We start from the raw sequence: 14,870 nt of genomic DNA, 5'->3' as shown, positions 1-14,870 counted from the left end.
GCCTCCTCCTTGTTTGCTATTTGTTGATTGTATTCATAGTTTGAGGCGAAAAAAATTGTGCTACAAGAATGCTGCATATTAACCATCAAAGTAGGCGTCCATAATACTTTATTTTCCATTTCGACTTAATTATATTTTATTACCTGTTCAAAATCAGTTTTTGCTTTTGGAATCGTGGCATTAGTACGTGCTCCGTTCAGTGTTACAAATATCAAGGAAATAGCTTCAAGATGGCCGCTTTGTTTTACTTACAATACACTTCCCTTCCGTTGCTTTACGTGCATGGGTTGTAGGCCTATCTTCGTTTTTTTTTCTTCATTTAAAGTTCGAGCTTTCAGACGCACCCCTTGTTGTGTTGATTTTTAGGTCCAATTAGAAGCGGTTCGGTATGTTTTTTTTGTTTACATTTTTTTAGAACTGTATTGACGGTGCGTCCATAATACTTTATTTTCCATTTCGACTTAATTATATTTTATTACCAGTTCAAAATCAGTTTTTGCGTTTTGAATCGTGGCATTAGTACGTGCTCCGTTCAGTGTTACAAATATCAAGGAAATAGCTTCAAGATGGCCGCTTTTTTTTACTTAAAATACACTTCCCTTCCGTTGCTTTACGTGCATGGGTTGTAGGCCTATCTTCGTTTTTTTTTCTTCATTTAAAGTTCGAGCTTTCAGACGCACCCCTTGTTGTGTTGATTTTTAGGTCCAATTAGAAGCGGTTCGGTATGTTTTTTTTGTTTACATTTTTTTAGAACTGTATTGACGGTGTTCCTTTCGCTCCGCCAATATTAAAAGAAATGTATGCCCCATAACAATAACATTCAGCAGGGGTATGCGTGTTGTGTGTACATGCCAATATAGTTCTCAATAACGACACGTACTCTTCTTTGGGGCACACTATAATCTGCTGCTCATATGCAGCCATATGCATCCATCCAATGCCCTCTTTCCCACCTCCTCATACCACTGTGCTCTTTCCTCTACAGCCCTTCTTCCTTTACCTCGGTGTAGTGGGAAGATAGATTGACGAACGGAGAAATTCAAGGTAAAGTTTATTACAAGCTCATACAAGGGCCCACAAGGAGCCTGTAGGTCGATGTGCATCAGTGGCATAGCGGGCACAGCGTCTGTGACAGCTGTGACGTCACATAAGTCATCTCCGAACATTCGGAGATGACGTATGTCTCGTGCAGCAGTAAAGAGTGAAAACAGATTCTTCACTACACAATACAAGAACAATTCTCAACATCTCCCTTTTTCCACAATAAAACATGGAAGGTAACTTTGACATGTACAGAAATAAACACTATTCGAGTACATAATCTCCAAAACATTTCGGCATCCTGACAATTCTTCCAGATTTAGATTTAGTACATGCAGTATCACGTGTGCTGTCATAAATCATTTGTCCTCCAGTAGTTTCATTACTCCCACTGGGCAAAACTGGGTCAGGATTAATTGGATCTGTCTCATTAAAACTGTCTTCTTCCGTGCCACTCATTGACCTGTCACACACTTGCACAATCACTCACACAAGTGTGTAATATAACTTACACAGTCATTGGCTAAAACACACCCAGTGACCCAGACATGCACCAATCGTACATAGAAATGGTTCCCTCACAGCTAGTAGGCTTGGTGTCCTTTTGAGAGTTTCAGTGCCTCTTTGTGTCTAGAGGTTTCTTTCAAGTGTGCTTGTTGCATATTTCTCCCTGTCCTTCAATTTTGCAATCACTAAACAGCTTAGCAGAAGCCCTTCCATCGATACAGTTTTTGTGAGATGTTCATGAATACACGCAGAGTCTTTTTTTTTTTTTTGGTTTGAATATCAACATCTGTGGAGATCTGAGAGGTAAAATAAGTTTTACGGGTATCCAGTGTGTCCTCGCAAAGCATATTTATCACTCTAACAATACTGATAAACTTTTAAAATACAGAAGTAATCAACAACCACAACCATGTTTATTTTGAATGTATTGCATTACATGGACTTCAGACTCACCTGCACTTGTGATGGCTTACTTCCTCCCATAGTTGTAACGTGTGTGCTTGTTTTTTATTATGCATCAAGCTCCTAAACCAAACGTGCCTTCCTGGTATTTCATGGTGCTGGAGTCGATAACATGGTTCTCACTCTCTCCTCCTCTATCCCTCTCCCTGCTCTCCTCTTTCTCTCTCTCCCTCTCTCCATTCCCTCTCCTCTCCCTCCTTCCCTCGTCCTCCCTCTCTCTCCCTCCCCTCACTCCCTCACTCTCCCTCTCTCCGTCTACCTCTCTCCCTTTCCCGCACTTTCCTCTTTCCTCTCTCCTCTCTCACCCTCTCCTTCTCTCTCTCCCCATCTCTCTCCTCTCTCCCTCTCTTTACCTTCCCCCTGCTCTCCTTTTTCTCCCCAGCCCCATCTCCCCCTCTGCTTGCTCTCCTCTCTCTCCCTCCCTCCCCTCTCCCCCTGTCCTTCGCTATCGTCCTCCCCATCTCTTCTTACCCTCCCTCTCTCCCTCTACCCTCTCTCCCTTTCCCTCTCTCCCTTTCCCTCACTTCCCTCTCCCTCTCTCCCCTCTCTTCTCTCCCCGTCTCCGCCTCTCTCCCCGTCTCCGCCTCTCTCTCCTCTCTCCCCCTCTCTCTCCTCTCTCCCCCTCTCTCTCCTCTCTCTCTCTCCTCTCTCCCCCTCTCTCTCCTCTCTCTCTCCTCTCTCTCTCCTCTATCCCTCTCTTTACCCTCTCCCTGCTCTCTTTTTTCTCCCTCTCCCAATCTCCCACTCAGCACCACCACAGCATAACTCAGCACCACCACAGCATAACTCAGCACTACCACAGCATCCCTCAGCGCAACCACAGCATCACTCAGCACCACCACAGCATCACTGGTTCAAATATGTTCTTTCAATGTTTCAAGCTGTTTTCAAGCTTTCAAGATTTATTACGATGTTATTATTTCACTTCTGTTCTTGGATTTTCGTCACAATAAAAAACACTGAACATAATCTTCACAAAAGTTATTTAGAAAAGTTTAAGCTATTGACATTACAAATTAAATAAATTATTTAAGTATTAATTATTTTAAAAAATTAAAAGCCACTGTTATTTGTAATATCAATACATCTAAGTCACGTAAATACAAAACATGTTGCATTTCAAATGCTATAGGTGTCACATTTGCGAAAGTTATAACTATTGGCATTGTAAATGACAAAGCTATTAACTTAGCTATTTAAAAAAAAAAAAACATAAATAAAAAAAATAGTCATTTATAAGACCAATAGCTCAAACTTTCCTAATGCGAGACCTATTGCATTTCCAATGCTTGTTATTCCTCTCTTTGATTCCCCCCCCCCCCCCCGAACTCCCTCCTTAACCAATAATCCCCCCGCCCCCCACCCATTGGTCTGATTCACCGCTTGCTGTCTTGCCAGCAATAAGAAGCAATTCAGTTATGCAGGGTGCGCTATACAAAATAAACAAGCCTTTTCATTCCAGGATGAAAACAGTATTCTGTGTGGGGAAATGCCTTCCCTGTCACTCCATACGGGCATGTTTGCTACACTTTATAGTCCAATTACACAAGCAAATTGTACTTCTAATGTTAAGTGTGCAAATGTGGTTGATAAACTGTTGTGAATGTTTGTTAATACCCACAAATTTACGATATTGCAGATGTACGCTAAGTTTCCAGTCGCCTCCCCTTCATTAGTTGCAGTCCACCCTAACCACATGCTAACAATAGGTAAAAATCTGCCATGAAGGAAAAAGATTATCCTGTTGTAATTGGATACTTAGACTCCGTGTTTACAAATGTCGGTCTTGCGTCCAGCTTTGTGGCCTACATCTACAAAAATGTTGAGTTGAGGCAAGTGATATCATTTGCCTGAAATATCACGAAGACCATATTTCTGCAGATTCGTAGAGTCCCTTTCTAGTCGCACTTCATTTTCTAACTTGCAGGGATGGTCGTGATAGACCAATTCACCAGAGTGATTAAGTTTCCCAAATCCATGCTTGAGTAGCTCCTCGCCTCCTCCAGCCCAGGTTTTTTTCTTTGCATTCTGGGGCTTGTAGTCCTGGTTATATACTTGGAGCTACAGGACTACTACTAGTCCTAGAATGGGCCCCGGAAAACTAGAGATGTCTGCTTCACATGCACTAACTATGTGCGCTTGCAGAGAATGTGGCTTGCTGTGTGGTTGAGAATAACCCCACAATGCTATTGGCTTTTGAAACGCGACGCTTTTCACCTCTTTTTATTATATCCTTTGTTTTATGTCTCTGAACATTGTGGAGGTCCCACGTATCCCAATGCTCGATATTAATAGTACCTATTTTGGAACCTCTCTGTTTAACGCAGCTGGACGCCAAGGCTTATTAAATGTGCTCACAGATGCAGTGTCACGTGACCTTGTTTAAGAGCTGCTGTGATTTTTTCTTTTATGGGAATTCAGTTTGTGCTCTAATGAGCCAGAAATGCCCATTTGAAGGGTTTTTGGAACTCTCTGTACAGATTATACTGTGGGGACCGACTCTGGAGAATGTGTTTATTTTCACAAGTGGGGAATTCGCATCCCACCTTTTAAATCCTCATCAACAAAGGGAGGGTGTGATTCCTTTACTTAGCGAAGGACTTAATGGCTGTTCTCAGAAGTGTAAATTGGTTCCTGGCACAGGGCGTTCATTTGTGTTTGTTTTCTCTTTGTCTCCGCAGGCCTCGGCATTGCTTGCTTTTGGCATTTGCGTCGGTGTCTCCAGTCTAACCCTAATCACCTTGAATTGGATTAACAAGGAATGAAGGCATCACCTGGGCAGCCCATTCGGCGGGATTTGGGCAACCTCCGTGCAAGCAAAGGTGGCCAAACAGCGAGTGGGAATCTGCAGAAACTTGTTCTTTCCACTGCACAGATCCTAAATGAGAAAAGGACCCACGACACAGGCGGTTTATATTTCTATGTTTACATCACGTTTACAATCGTACAAAATAAATAGTGCAATCGAAACCAGTTTATGGATATACTAATATATGTAGCATTATTACCCTACTTGTTTTGTAGGACACCTTTCTTCTGACTCTGTGGTGTTCCCTAAAGTCACATCCTGCCATTCAAGTGTACTTGGCCAATGCGGGTTTTCTAGAAGGGCACACGAGAATGCAGTCCTATGCACGTATTTTATTTTTCTACAACAAAACATAACTTGAACGTCTCAATGAAGCCGGCCCATTGGGCAGCTCTCTAATGCACTTCTTTTAATCTTGTGGGACTTTTGCTGAGTAGCCTAGTATTGCTCTTCCTTCAAAGTACGATGCTGACAGCAGTACCTTCGACTTACGTACGGCTTTTGTTGTGATGCACAACCAGTGCTTAATTTTAGCCAGTGTTTGCAGGTGGGGCGCACCCTACTTATTTCTGAGGGCGACCACTTGTTTTCCCTCGTCAGATTTCCCCCCGAGCAGAAGAGAGAAAAACACAAAGCTGGAGGAAGAGAAAGACCGACAAAGAAAAATAGTGCCAACAAAATAAAGCAGGGATGGAAAAGAACCGGAAAGAGTGAGATAAAGCAACAGGGAGTATCTGGTGTTTGATTGAAGAAGCATGAGTAACAATCAAGAACACACAGCCTTGGTATTCGGCACGCGGATATGTCCGTGCTGGCTGCATCCTACTGAGCAAAACTTTGGGCATTGTCACCTGTAAATTAGCATTAGGCACAATTATTGTGGACAGTGCTGGTAGTCTTCCAAAGTAGCTTCAGTTACTGCAATGAAAATGAATACTAAACTGATTAATGAGCATTGAAGGAAATGTAGCCTCACAAGGGCTCTTTGTGCCTTGTATATAGTATGCAATACAAAAAAGTGAACCTTACTGCATTCTTTCGTTGGCAATCTGTAGCCCAACCATTACGTTGTCAATCTCCATGAAGACAGCGAAAAACCACGACAATCTGCTTCTGATAAACTACGCTGCCATACGTTCCCCAATAGTTGGCTGTTGTTGTATTGCTTTTCTGATTTCGAAACTTGTTCCACCTATGTCACAAGCTTGTAACAAAATGCGATGTGCTGCTTTTTTCACATTTGTGTCAAATTTGCATGTACTGATTGTGTCATATGGCAACTGATGTTTCTCAGTGTATCACTGCACTATCACGGCTGCATTGGTGCACAAGCGTGTGCACAGAGTGTAATATGGTATTTATTACTATTGTTGAACGTGAGGAGGGGACAAGACTAAAAAAATACATAGGTTCAAATGGGACATGATGCCTCTAATCCAGACTCTACATTATTAAACGGCATATTCCTCCCAGTCGATCTGTCTGTGGGGTTTATGGCATGCTTTTTCATGTGTAATAGTTATATACAAAGATATTTAACAGGAATTCGGAAAGGAGGGGTTTAAATAATTTCAGTCACATTTAAAGGCCTACTATACATCAGTAGAGTTGTATTTTCTGTTACTGTGATGTGATCACATTAATTAGTCTGCAGTGTTGCAATAACATCGACATCGACCTTTGCCCTGTACATTTCTTACAACGGTATTCCACTAACGTCTATTATTTGTTAGCTAAGTACCTTTTAAATATGTACCATTCACATGCTGCACAGATAAGAGGCTCTGTATACTAAGCTTACAGAGGAACCCCACTCTTCCTAATTCAATTCAATGTACCTCTCCAAGATAACACTTACCATATTATACCAGCACCTACCCAAAACTGCGCCCCTAAATGGATTTAAAGGGATACTGTAGAAAACAGCACCTACCCAACAATGGACCCCTAAATTGATTTAAAGGGATACTGTGGAAACGATGACACTATTATCTTGTTTATCATATACATACCCCATGCCATGCAATATATTTAGCAATGAGTTTAAACTGTCATCTTATGTTCTCATTTGTCCAAAAGGTAGTATGTTAGAGCTATATAAATACTGAACTTTGGGGTTTTATGATGCCCGCCAGCTTCTGTAGGTTGGTTCGACTGCTTACTTTTGCTCTGCATTCCGGGGGAGTAGATGGTAGCATCCTTCCTCTAGATATGTAGGTTACAAGAATACAAAGGGAGATTCTTAGCTGCTTTTTTCACAACAGGTGCTAGTGTTCTATATTTACAGTTTAAAATGAAGGGAAGTTTCATTGTATGTTTACACAGGCGTATGTGCAATCTATTTCTTCTGATAAGGCGCACCGTGGTTCACAGTACTGGAAACTGTTGCATGTAACCTTTTTGACGGATGGCTAACAGTGATTAATATGGCACTTGCACACACTGTACCTTCAAGCTGTTGCAATACTACATGTTAGTTTATTTGCGTATTTTTTGTTGAACCGTAAAGTATGCAAATACTATACGTTTGTTAACACAAGAATACATAACAGCCATATTCGAGAGTTAACTATGAAAACAATGTGAAATATGTTGAATTACAAGACAGGGTATTATACACCATTTGGAAAGTCTGTGATCAGGTAATAGCTGCTTAGTAAGTTTGTGAACAACTAATGGAGAACAGGAGGGTTCTGTTAATACTACCTCAAAATAGACTGGGGAGAGCTTAGGTCCAAATTGGTTAGGAAAATACTCAGGATGATCATACGTGGGCATTGCTTGCTTTTGGGATTTCATTATTTATGGTTAAATAAATTGCTGCATGTCGCGACATAATGTGGCTAAGACCAAAAGAAGATTTTAGGGGAGAGGATGTGGTGTTACGGCAGAGCTGACGGCTTTGGAACTGTGGAACTATTTTCCAGTCTTGGTATCAGCTCAGCAGCCTGCAGTTCTGGGCAAATCACTTAATATCCTCGTGCCTCAAAGACAAAAAAGACAAAAAAGAATAATCTTGCCTTGTGTAATGTAACTGTTGCTTATGTAAAACGCACAAATAACTTTGGATCGAGTTTGCGTTCCAAAAATGAAAGAAAAAGAAAAGATGTTTTGCGGTATCCATAGAAATGGAGCCCCAATCTACTGACCATATTCCATAAGATTGAGAAGACAACAGTTAGCCTGAAAAAGCTCTACAATAGGCTGTATGTGCCATGATCATCACTATCCTATGATTATTTAATATACAGCATCTTTGTCAGGCGTGGCACCTGCTCTCTGTATGCATCATGCTGAAACAGCACCATAGTGCATCCTTTTACGGACACTGTGTAAAAACAAAATGAATTGTGGGTATTTTTAAAATGTTTTTAATGTATGTATTTCCCTTGCCTTTTATGATTTTAACAAAAATCGAATAAAGTGTATTTTGACTGACTGACTGCATCCTTGAAGCTCTCAGGGCTTGATTTGCAAAAGGTCTTTCTTCTCATGGCGGAGCCTTGCAGTTGTGGGGAAGTCTCCGTACTCGGGAGGAATCCCACATTGAGAATTCTCATTGTGGAGATTTTGCCCTGAGTGCAGAGACTCCCTGACAACTGCAGAGAGTCCGCTATGAGTGTGGAGGTCTTTGGGGAATCAGGCCCATTGTGTACAGCTGGAAGACCCTATCCCTACAAAGGCAACAACACCTGTGCGTACGCCTAGGAAAGTGCCAAGTGACAGAGGCATCTCATTCTGCACTTGGCAGGCTTCATTAGACCTTCCGTCTCCGACAGCCATGAACCCACCATCTGTGCCTTCCCCCATCCCTCTGAAACACATACACACAGACACACACACATTCCCTAGTGGAAACTATCCGGCTAATAGCAGATAGAGTGGATTTGCTGGAGTGGTACAAACTCACCCAGTACATTGGGTTAGGATAGGGCACTTGTGGTGTTGTCTTTAACAACAATTTATTTATAGTGTAGAAAACATCCTTTTCCTCCCTACACCACTAGACATGATACTTAATCTCCAATACCAAGTCTTTGCATTGCCATATTACAATGTACACTTTCCTAATGTTGCACTGATAGGTGAGGTAAAATGCTGCCTACAACATCTCTTAAGTGCATTAGTTCCTTCCACTAGCAAATCAGAAAACCCATTTTCTCTGAAGTCAGTTTTCTGTGTTTGAAGATTACACAAGAACAGCACCTGTACTAGAGAAGCGTTTTCAATTGTTGTTTCTACTGATTCTGTCAGTATTAATCTTTATTTGGTAAATAAATTCACCATAAAAGAATGCAAATCAATAGACAATAATATCAAATTCATAGTTGATAAAAGCAAGCAGTATAATTGCTCATAAGACTTTGAACATTAATACAATTAATCAGGTCTCGTTCTCCTAGACACCCAAACAGCTCGTAAAAAGTATTGAACAGAAAAAACTAAATCTCAAACGGGAGCGTCTGAAGATACATCAGGGTAGGCCTAACTTATTCCAAATTCAAAGATTTCAACAAGGGAATTAAAATCTACAGAATGCTAATTTGTATACTAGTAACAAAACATATCATCATTGCAACTGAAATGTACGCTTCACACGTCTGGAGCATTATTTTCCGCATCAGTTCTTCATCATGTAAAATTAGATCAACTTCATCATGTAAAATTAGTGCTCTTTGAAGCCCTAGACCAGGTTGGAGCATCAGTTCATGCACTATGATTCAGTTGTCTTTTGTAACGGCAGAAATTATCTGTGTAGGACAGACAGAGACACTGCCTTCCATAGAACAACAGTGCATTAGACAGACACCATTAGCAAGCTGACAGAAAGCAGGAACCAAAAAGCAGTAATGTACAGTTATTCTCTCAAATGCACACAGGAAGGACAGTAACATGTACACTTTGACATACAATGTTGATGTTCTTTTAGAGAAGTTTATTATTTTTTATAAAACAAAATCGCAGTTTACCACAAAATAATTGTATGCATTAGACACTATACAATGTAGAATATTACTGCACATCACAAATAAGAGGTGTATAACTGCTGCTGTTGCAAAGGAAGAGATACCATGTGTATGGACTCTCCTTTAGATGGGGGTGTACCAATATAGGTATTAAGACACTCACAAATACACAAGAAAAGGGAAGATAATACATAGCCGATCTGCAAATCAACCCATTACCTTGCATGAAAACAAAAAATGTAGATTTAAAAATCCACACTAAATTGAATCACATTTGTCCAAACAATTCTAAATGTGCAACAAGGATATTTCACGCATTGCCACTTTATAAAGTTCTTATATTCAATCATCTACTGAAAAAAAATCTGTTAGATTTTCACAGTTTAAGATGTTTTTTTTTCCATGCTACTTTCCGAAGATATTAATGAAAGTGGGGTTATATAACATGTTTAACCACATCGCTGCGGCAGCTATTCCGCCGCAGCGCTAAGAGGGCGGGGCGGCCGCATGCTGGTGACGGAACCGCTCCATCACCAGCCGCGGTTGGGCTGTGCTCATGACGGAGCGGTTCCGTTATGGCCCCGCCTGCTCAATAGAGCGCGCCGCGCAGGCGCGTAATCAGTGCTGCGCAGGCACGTAATCAGCGCCACGCAGGCGCGGCGGCCGGGCCATGACGGAACCGCTCCGTCATCAGCACAGCCCAACCGCTGCTGATGACGGAGCGGTTCCGTCATCAGCATCGAACGGGTCTATAAGGAAATGTATCAAATTGGTGTTTTATAGTGCTTTCTAAACCATTGCTGAAAGCTCTTTGTGATATCTCCTCCTTGTTGAGGTTACCATCGAAAAAAAAAATAAAAAGAAACCAACAAAGGGGTGCATTGTCCTCCTCCACTCACAATACACAAAAATAGGCAGGTAGCCTTTCTATTCTGTGTGGTCTGAAATCAAGGAGTGGTTTTTGTACCGGAAACAGGGCAAAACAATTGAGGAACAAGGGCAATTCCAAAATTTCCTAAAGACCCTTCATCACGTAACTCGTATCACAGAAGTTTTAATGTACAAATTGTGGCATTGTTGTACTTTAAGGGTGAGAATTGAGGTGCTGTATGACCGGTTTGGCCCTAACTTTAATTTTCAGATACTTTGTGTAGGCTTGAATGCACTTCAATTAGTGTCTCTGAGAATGCTTTAATCCCTTTGATCCCAATTCAATAGTATATGCTGTATAGAAAAAAAGTTTGTTTTGTAGCTTAAGCACTCATTTTAGATGTTATTCTCAGTTGACGGACATTAAACACACTAACCAATTAATACGTTGTCTTGTATATTAAAGAATGTATTCTGATCTTTGTTTGACACCTAGGGAGATGTGAAATGTTTCTTCACTGTAATGCTAGGTATGAGAACATAATATGATTATAATGCTTTCACCCATTCCAGTATTCATTTATGATAATTAACTGTGTAAAGTTGTTGAAATCTTTAATCAGTGTTCTTCCAAATCTTGATTTTTAACTTGGACTTTGCTTTGTTCAAGACTAGATGTCAAATTGATTTCAACAATAAAATACTAAAATGTTTATGTTCACCATTTCAATGTTTTCTTTGCACCATAATGTGATCGTTGTATACACATCCTTATTCATCCGACTCAAAATATTTCACCTCTTGCTTAAGTGGATAGTCATCAGACATATATTTGTTCTTCAGATCTAATTACATATTTGGCCTTTCATACACTTCTATCCCTATACCTTAATCTTTGGTAGGAAGTTCCTCTTTGTCTCACATATGGGCAGTCACTTCATGAAGCTGTTGGTGGCTCTCTGTTGCTTAGGTATGTAGCTAAAATCCTTGTTTTGAGTTAATAAAAAAATATTTTAGTAATCAGTAAGTTTTTCAAAAAGACCGAACTTTAGGAAGCCATTCATTTAAACCCCAGATTCAAGGTCTTTTCTATCCTTACCTCAGTGGTAAAAGTTGTGACGTCAAATGTTTTTAGTAAAATATTGCATACAGCTGTAGTCTCATGTGTTTATGTTTGTATAGCATGGTTTTAACCCGTGGGTAAGGGCGGCACAGCCCTTACATAGATGAGAAGCTGATAGCTAGTGTTACAAATCAGTGCACTGCTAAGGCGAGGGGGGAGGAGATGAGGCTACCATGAAAAGTTGGTAGTTTAAGTGTAAGTTGTGCTAATGAGAGGCTCGTGAAAAGTGCTTTTTGTAATTCAAGTTATGCTGTGTCCATTTCATGGACTAGGTTTCAGATATCATTCATCATAAAGAAGTATATGATGTTGCTTAGGGTTTGTAGATGGTAATTAGCAGACTTAGATATTGCTTTGATGTGCGTGTCAAGGTTGAGATTTCAATCTAGGATGATGTCCAAGGATTTTGCCATGCAGGGTATGGATGTTAACCAACTCTGTTAAGTTGTTTGGTTCATTCTGTTGCTAGCTTGCAGCTTTGTTTGGGAATGGTGATGAGGAACTTTGATTCTTGAGAGTTGAGGTTGAGATTTGTGCTTTTCTGTCACAACTTGATATCTGACATGCACTTGGATGCTATTTAAAGTGTCCAATGTCAGATACAGCTAGCTTTCATAAGCATATTAATACATTAAAAGAATGTGTTTCCGCAAAAGATTATCTAATAATTTGACATAAAGATAGACCAGGTTGGGGGCCAGGATGAAGCCCGGTGGCTCACCAAAAAGTGAAGCATGAATTTTGATTCACAATTTTGCTCTGGTTGAATTCTGTGAGAAAGGTAGGATTGAAACCATTGAAGAACATTGTCTTAAACACCAGTTCACTCCCTGGGAGGAATGTTTAGGATGTCATGATGGAGCCTTTCAAATACTGAGGATAGGCCTAGTACTACTAGAAGAAAGGCTTTGCTTTTGGTTAGGGAATTACTCTAACCGGGCTTAAGGAGCCTTTCAAGTAATACATTGTTCATGGAAAACTGAAAATGTGCATGTTCAAGGAAGTGGGTTTTAATTTAGCCTCTAGTTAAAGGCACAAGCTACTGGCCCAATGCATTTCCACTGTAATGTTTGTGGAGGTATATAGGGTAACACTAATGTAAGCCTCACCCAAATAAAGAAATCCTATATATGATGTGTGTTTTGAAGGTTTAATCTAGACTTCACATGTGCTCTCAGGTCAAGAAATGGCTCTTGAGTTGCTTTCTTGTAGGAGACCCATGAAGAGGAATAAAGCAGAATTAAACATAATCTCAGTTACAGCATACGTAAACATAATCTTGATTACTCTGAAAACAGTGATGGAAATAAATCCCTGTTTGCTGTGGGCAGCCAATAGCTATGACATAACCTTATTTATTACATTTAGATTTGATCATTTCACTAATCTATTATCCCTGTCTAAATGAAGGGGCATGCTTTTTCTAGGTCTTTTTGTGTTTTTTTATACATGATAATTCGTCACCTGAACTTTCTATGCATTTCTTGTTTTTCTGTAAATTTTGAGTAGAGCCATAAAAGACTCATTGTCCTGATTTTGAGACAAAGCTACATTAAAGCATGCTGTCCAGCTGTTTTATTCTTCTGTTATCATTTTCACCCTATGTGTGTCTTGTGGTAGGGATGTTTTAGCGGCTGCTACAATTACATTAAGGAATTGACCTTGTTATTATAATTGACCAGTTATTATAATTGTAAGAAACACATTACAAAACAATAAATGAGTTGATTAGCTAAATTATCAGTAACATATTTATTATTATTTTTTTTTGTAAGATTTTATTTGCATTTGACAATTATACATTACATCATTTGCGTGTATAGAGGACAATGTCACGCCTTAGTCATTCCGATGCTCGTGATACACAGCTATTCAGCCGACAACCTTCTTGTCCGGCAGCGATTATGATCATGGTGCGTCAAGTTTTCAATCAGTGTATACAGAATTAATAGTCTTACTTTTTAATTACTTATTTTAAGTTAGAACAGAACTATAGACTCATCAGGAATTATGAACAGTTCAATAGAGCTTCAATACACGGACATTCATCTATATCGGTGGGGCTTTACTGATGTACTACGCTGTATTCTACCCATGAGTTCCCCATGGTCTCTTACCATCACAACCATATCCCTCCCCGCATCCTATTCATGAGTATGTATTAGTTCCCAAGTTCGTCCTCCTCATCAGAGCTATTCTCTCCCTCCTCCGGCAAAGGTTCACACAGTTCACCTCTATACTTGTTCCAGGGTAACCAGATCCTGTTCCACTTGAGAGAGTTAGCCCTTATTTTATAGACCGCACGCTCGGTAACCATCAGTTTATCCATGTGTTTGCACCACTGTGCTAATGTCGGTGTGTCTGCCGCCCCCCATTTCTGTGCTATATCGCGCTTGGCCACCATCACTCCTATCACCACCCACTGTTGGCCTTGTCCAGGAAGATCCGTCCTCCCCCACACCCCTCGGGTCTGGTGTAAGTGAGACTTCCAGTGTTTGTGAAATGGTTCTCATAATTCGCCTCCAGTATTCTCTAATGACCGGACATCCCCAAAGTGTGTGTAGGAGTGTCCCTTCCTCTCCACAGCCTCTCAGACAGTTCGGATTCTGCGCTCTGTGTATTCTATACAAAGCGGTTCTTGTGTAGTAGACCCTATGAAGTATTTTAAATTGTACTAGGCGGAATCGGGCCGATACTCCGGCCTCTCTCGGGGATGCCAGTGCAGCATTCCAGTCTGTTTCGTCCATTTCTCCCAACTCCGCCTCCCATTTATCCCGTAATTTAACTAGTGGGTCCGGTAGATTATTTAATAGTTTTCGATAAGTGAGTGATGTAGCTCCTGATTGCATATAGTCAGTGAGCAGGCGGTCTTCTAATGGAGATGATTCAGGGACTTTGGTCCCCGGCTCTATGGCCGTCATCAATGCGTGTCTGATATGTATATACCTATATGTCTCAGTGGATCCTAGGTCATATTGTTGTTGTAGGAGTGAGAATGGGATCATACCAGTACTCGTCCATAGGTCTCCAACTGTGGAGATTCCTATGTTGTCCCATAGGGTAAATCCTTTGCTATTTCTCAGGCAACCCA

General features: G+C 40.6%; 1 protein-coding gene across 1 annotated transcript in view; it reads left to right on the top strand.

The window, feature by feature from the left end:
* SLC38A6 (solute carrier family 38 member 6) overlaps window positions 1-7,924 on the top strand; it is a 360,414-nt gene extending 352,490 nt beyond the window's left edge. Inside the window, exon 14 of the mRNA XM_086937949.1 lies at window positions 4,692-7,924. Within this exon, the coding sequence (XP_086794075.1) occupies window positions 4,692-4,775 (84 nt within the window). The 3' untranslated portion in view covers window positions 4,776-7,924. The remainder of the gene's footprint in view (window positions 1-4,691) is intronic.
* The last annotated feature ends 6,946 nt before the right edge of the window (window positions 7,925-14,870 follow it).

Source organism: Lissotriton vulgaris, chromosome 9 (assembly GCF_964263255.1).
Source record: "Lissotriton vulgaris chromosome 9, aLisVul1.2, whole genome shotgun sequence".
In the NCBI taxonomy this organism is placed as follows: domain Eukaryota; kingdom Metazoa; phylum Chordata; class Amphibia; order Caudata; family Salamandridae; genus Lissotriton; species Lissotriton vulgaris.
Note: the sequence above shows the minus strand (reverse complement) of the source record. Positions and strands in the feature narration are given on the sequence as shown.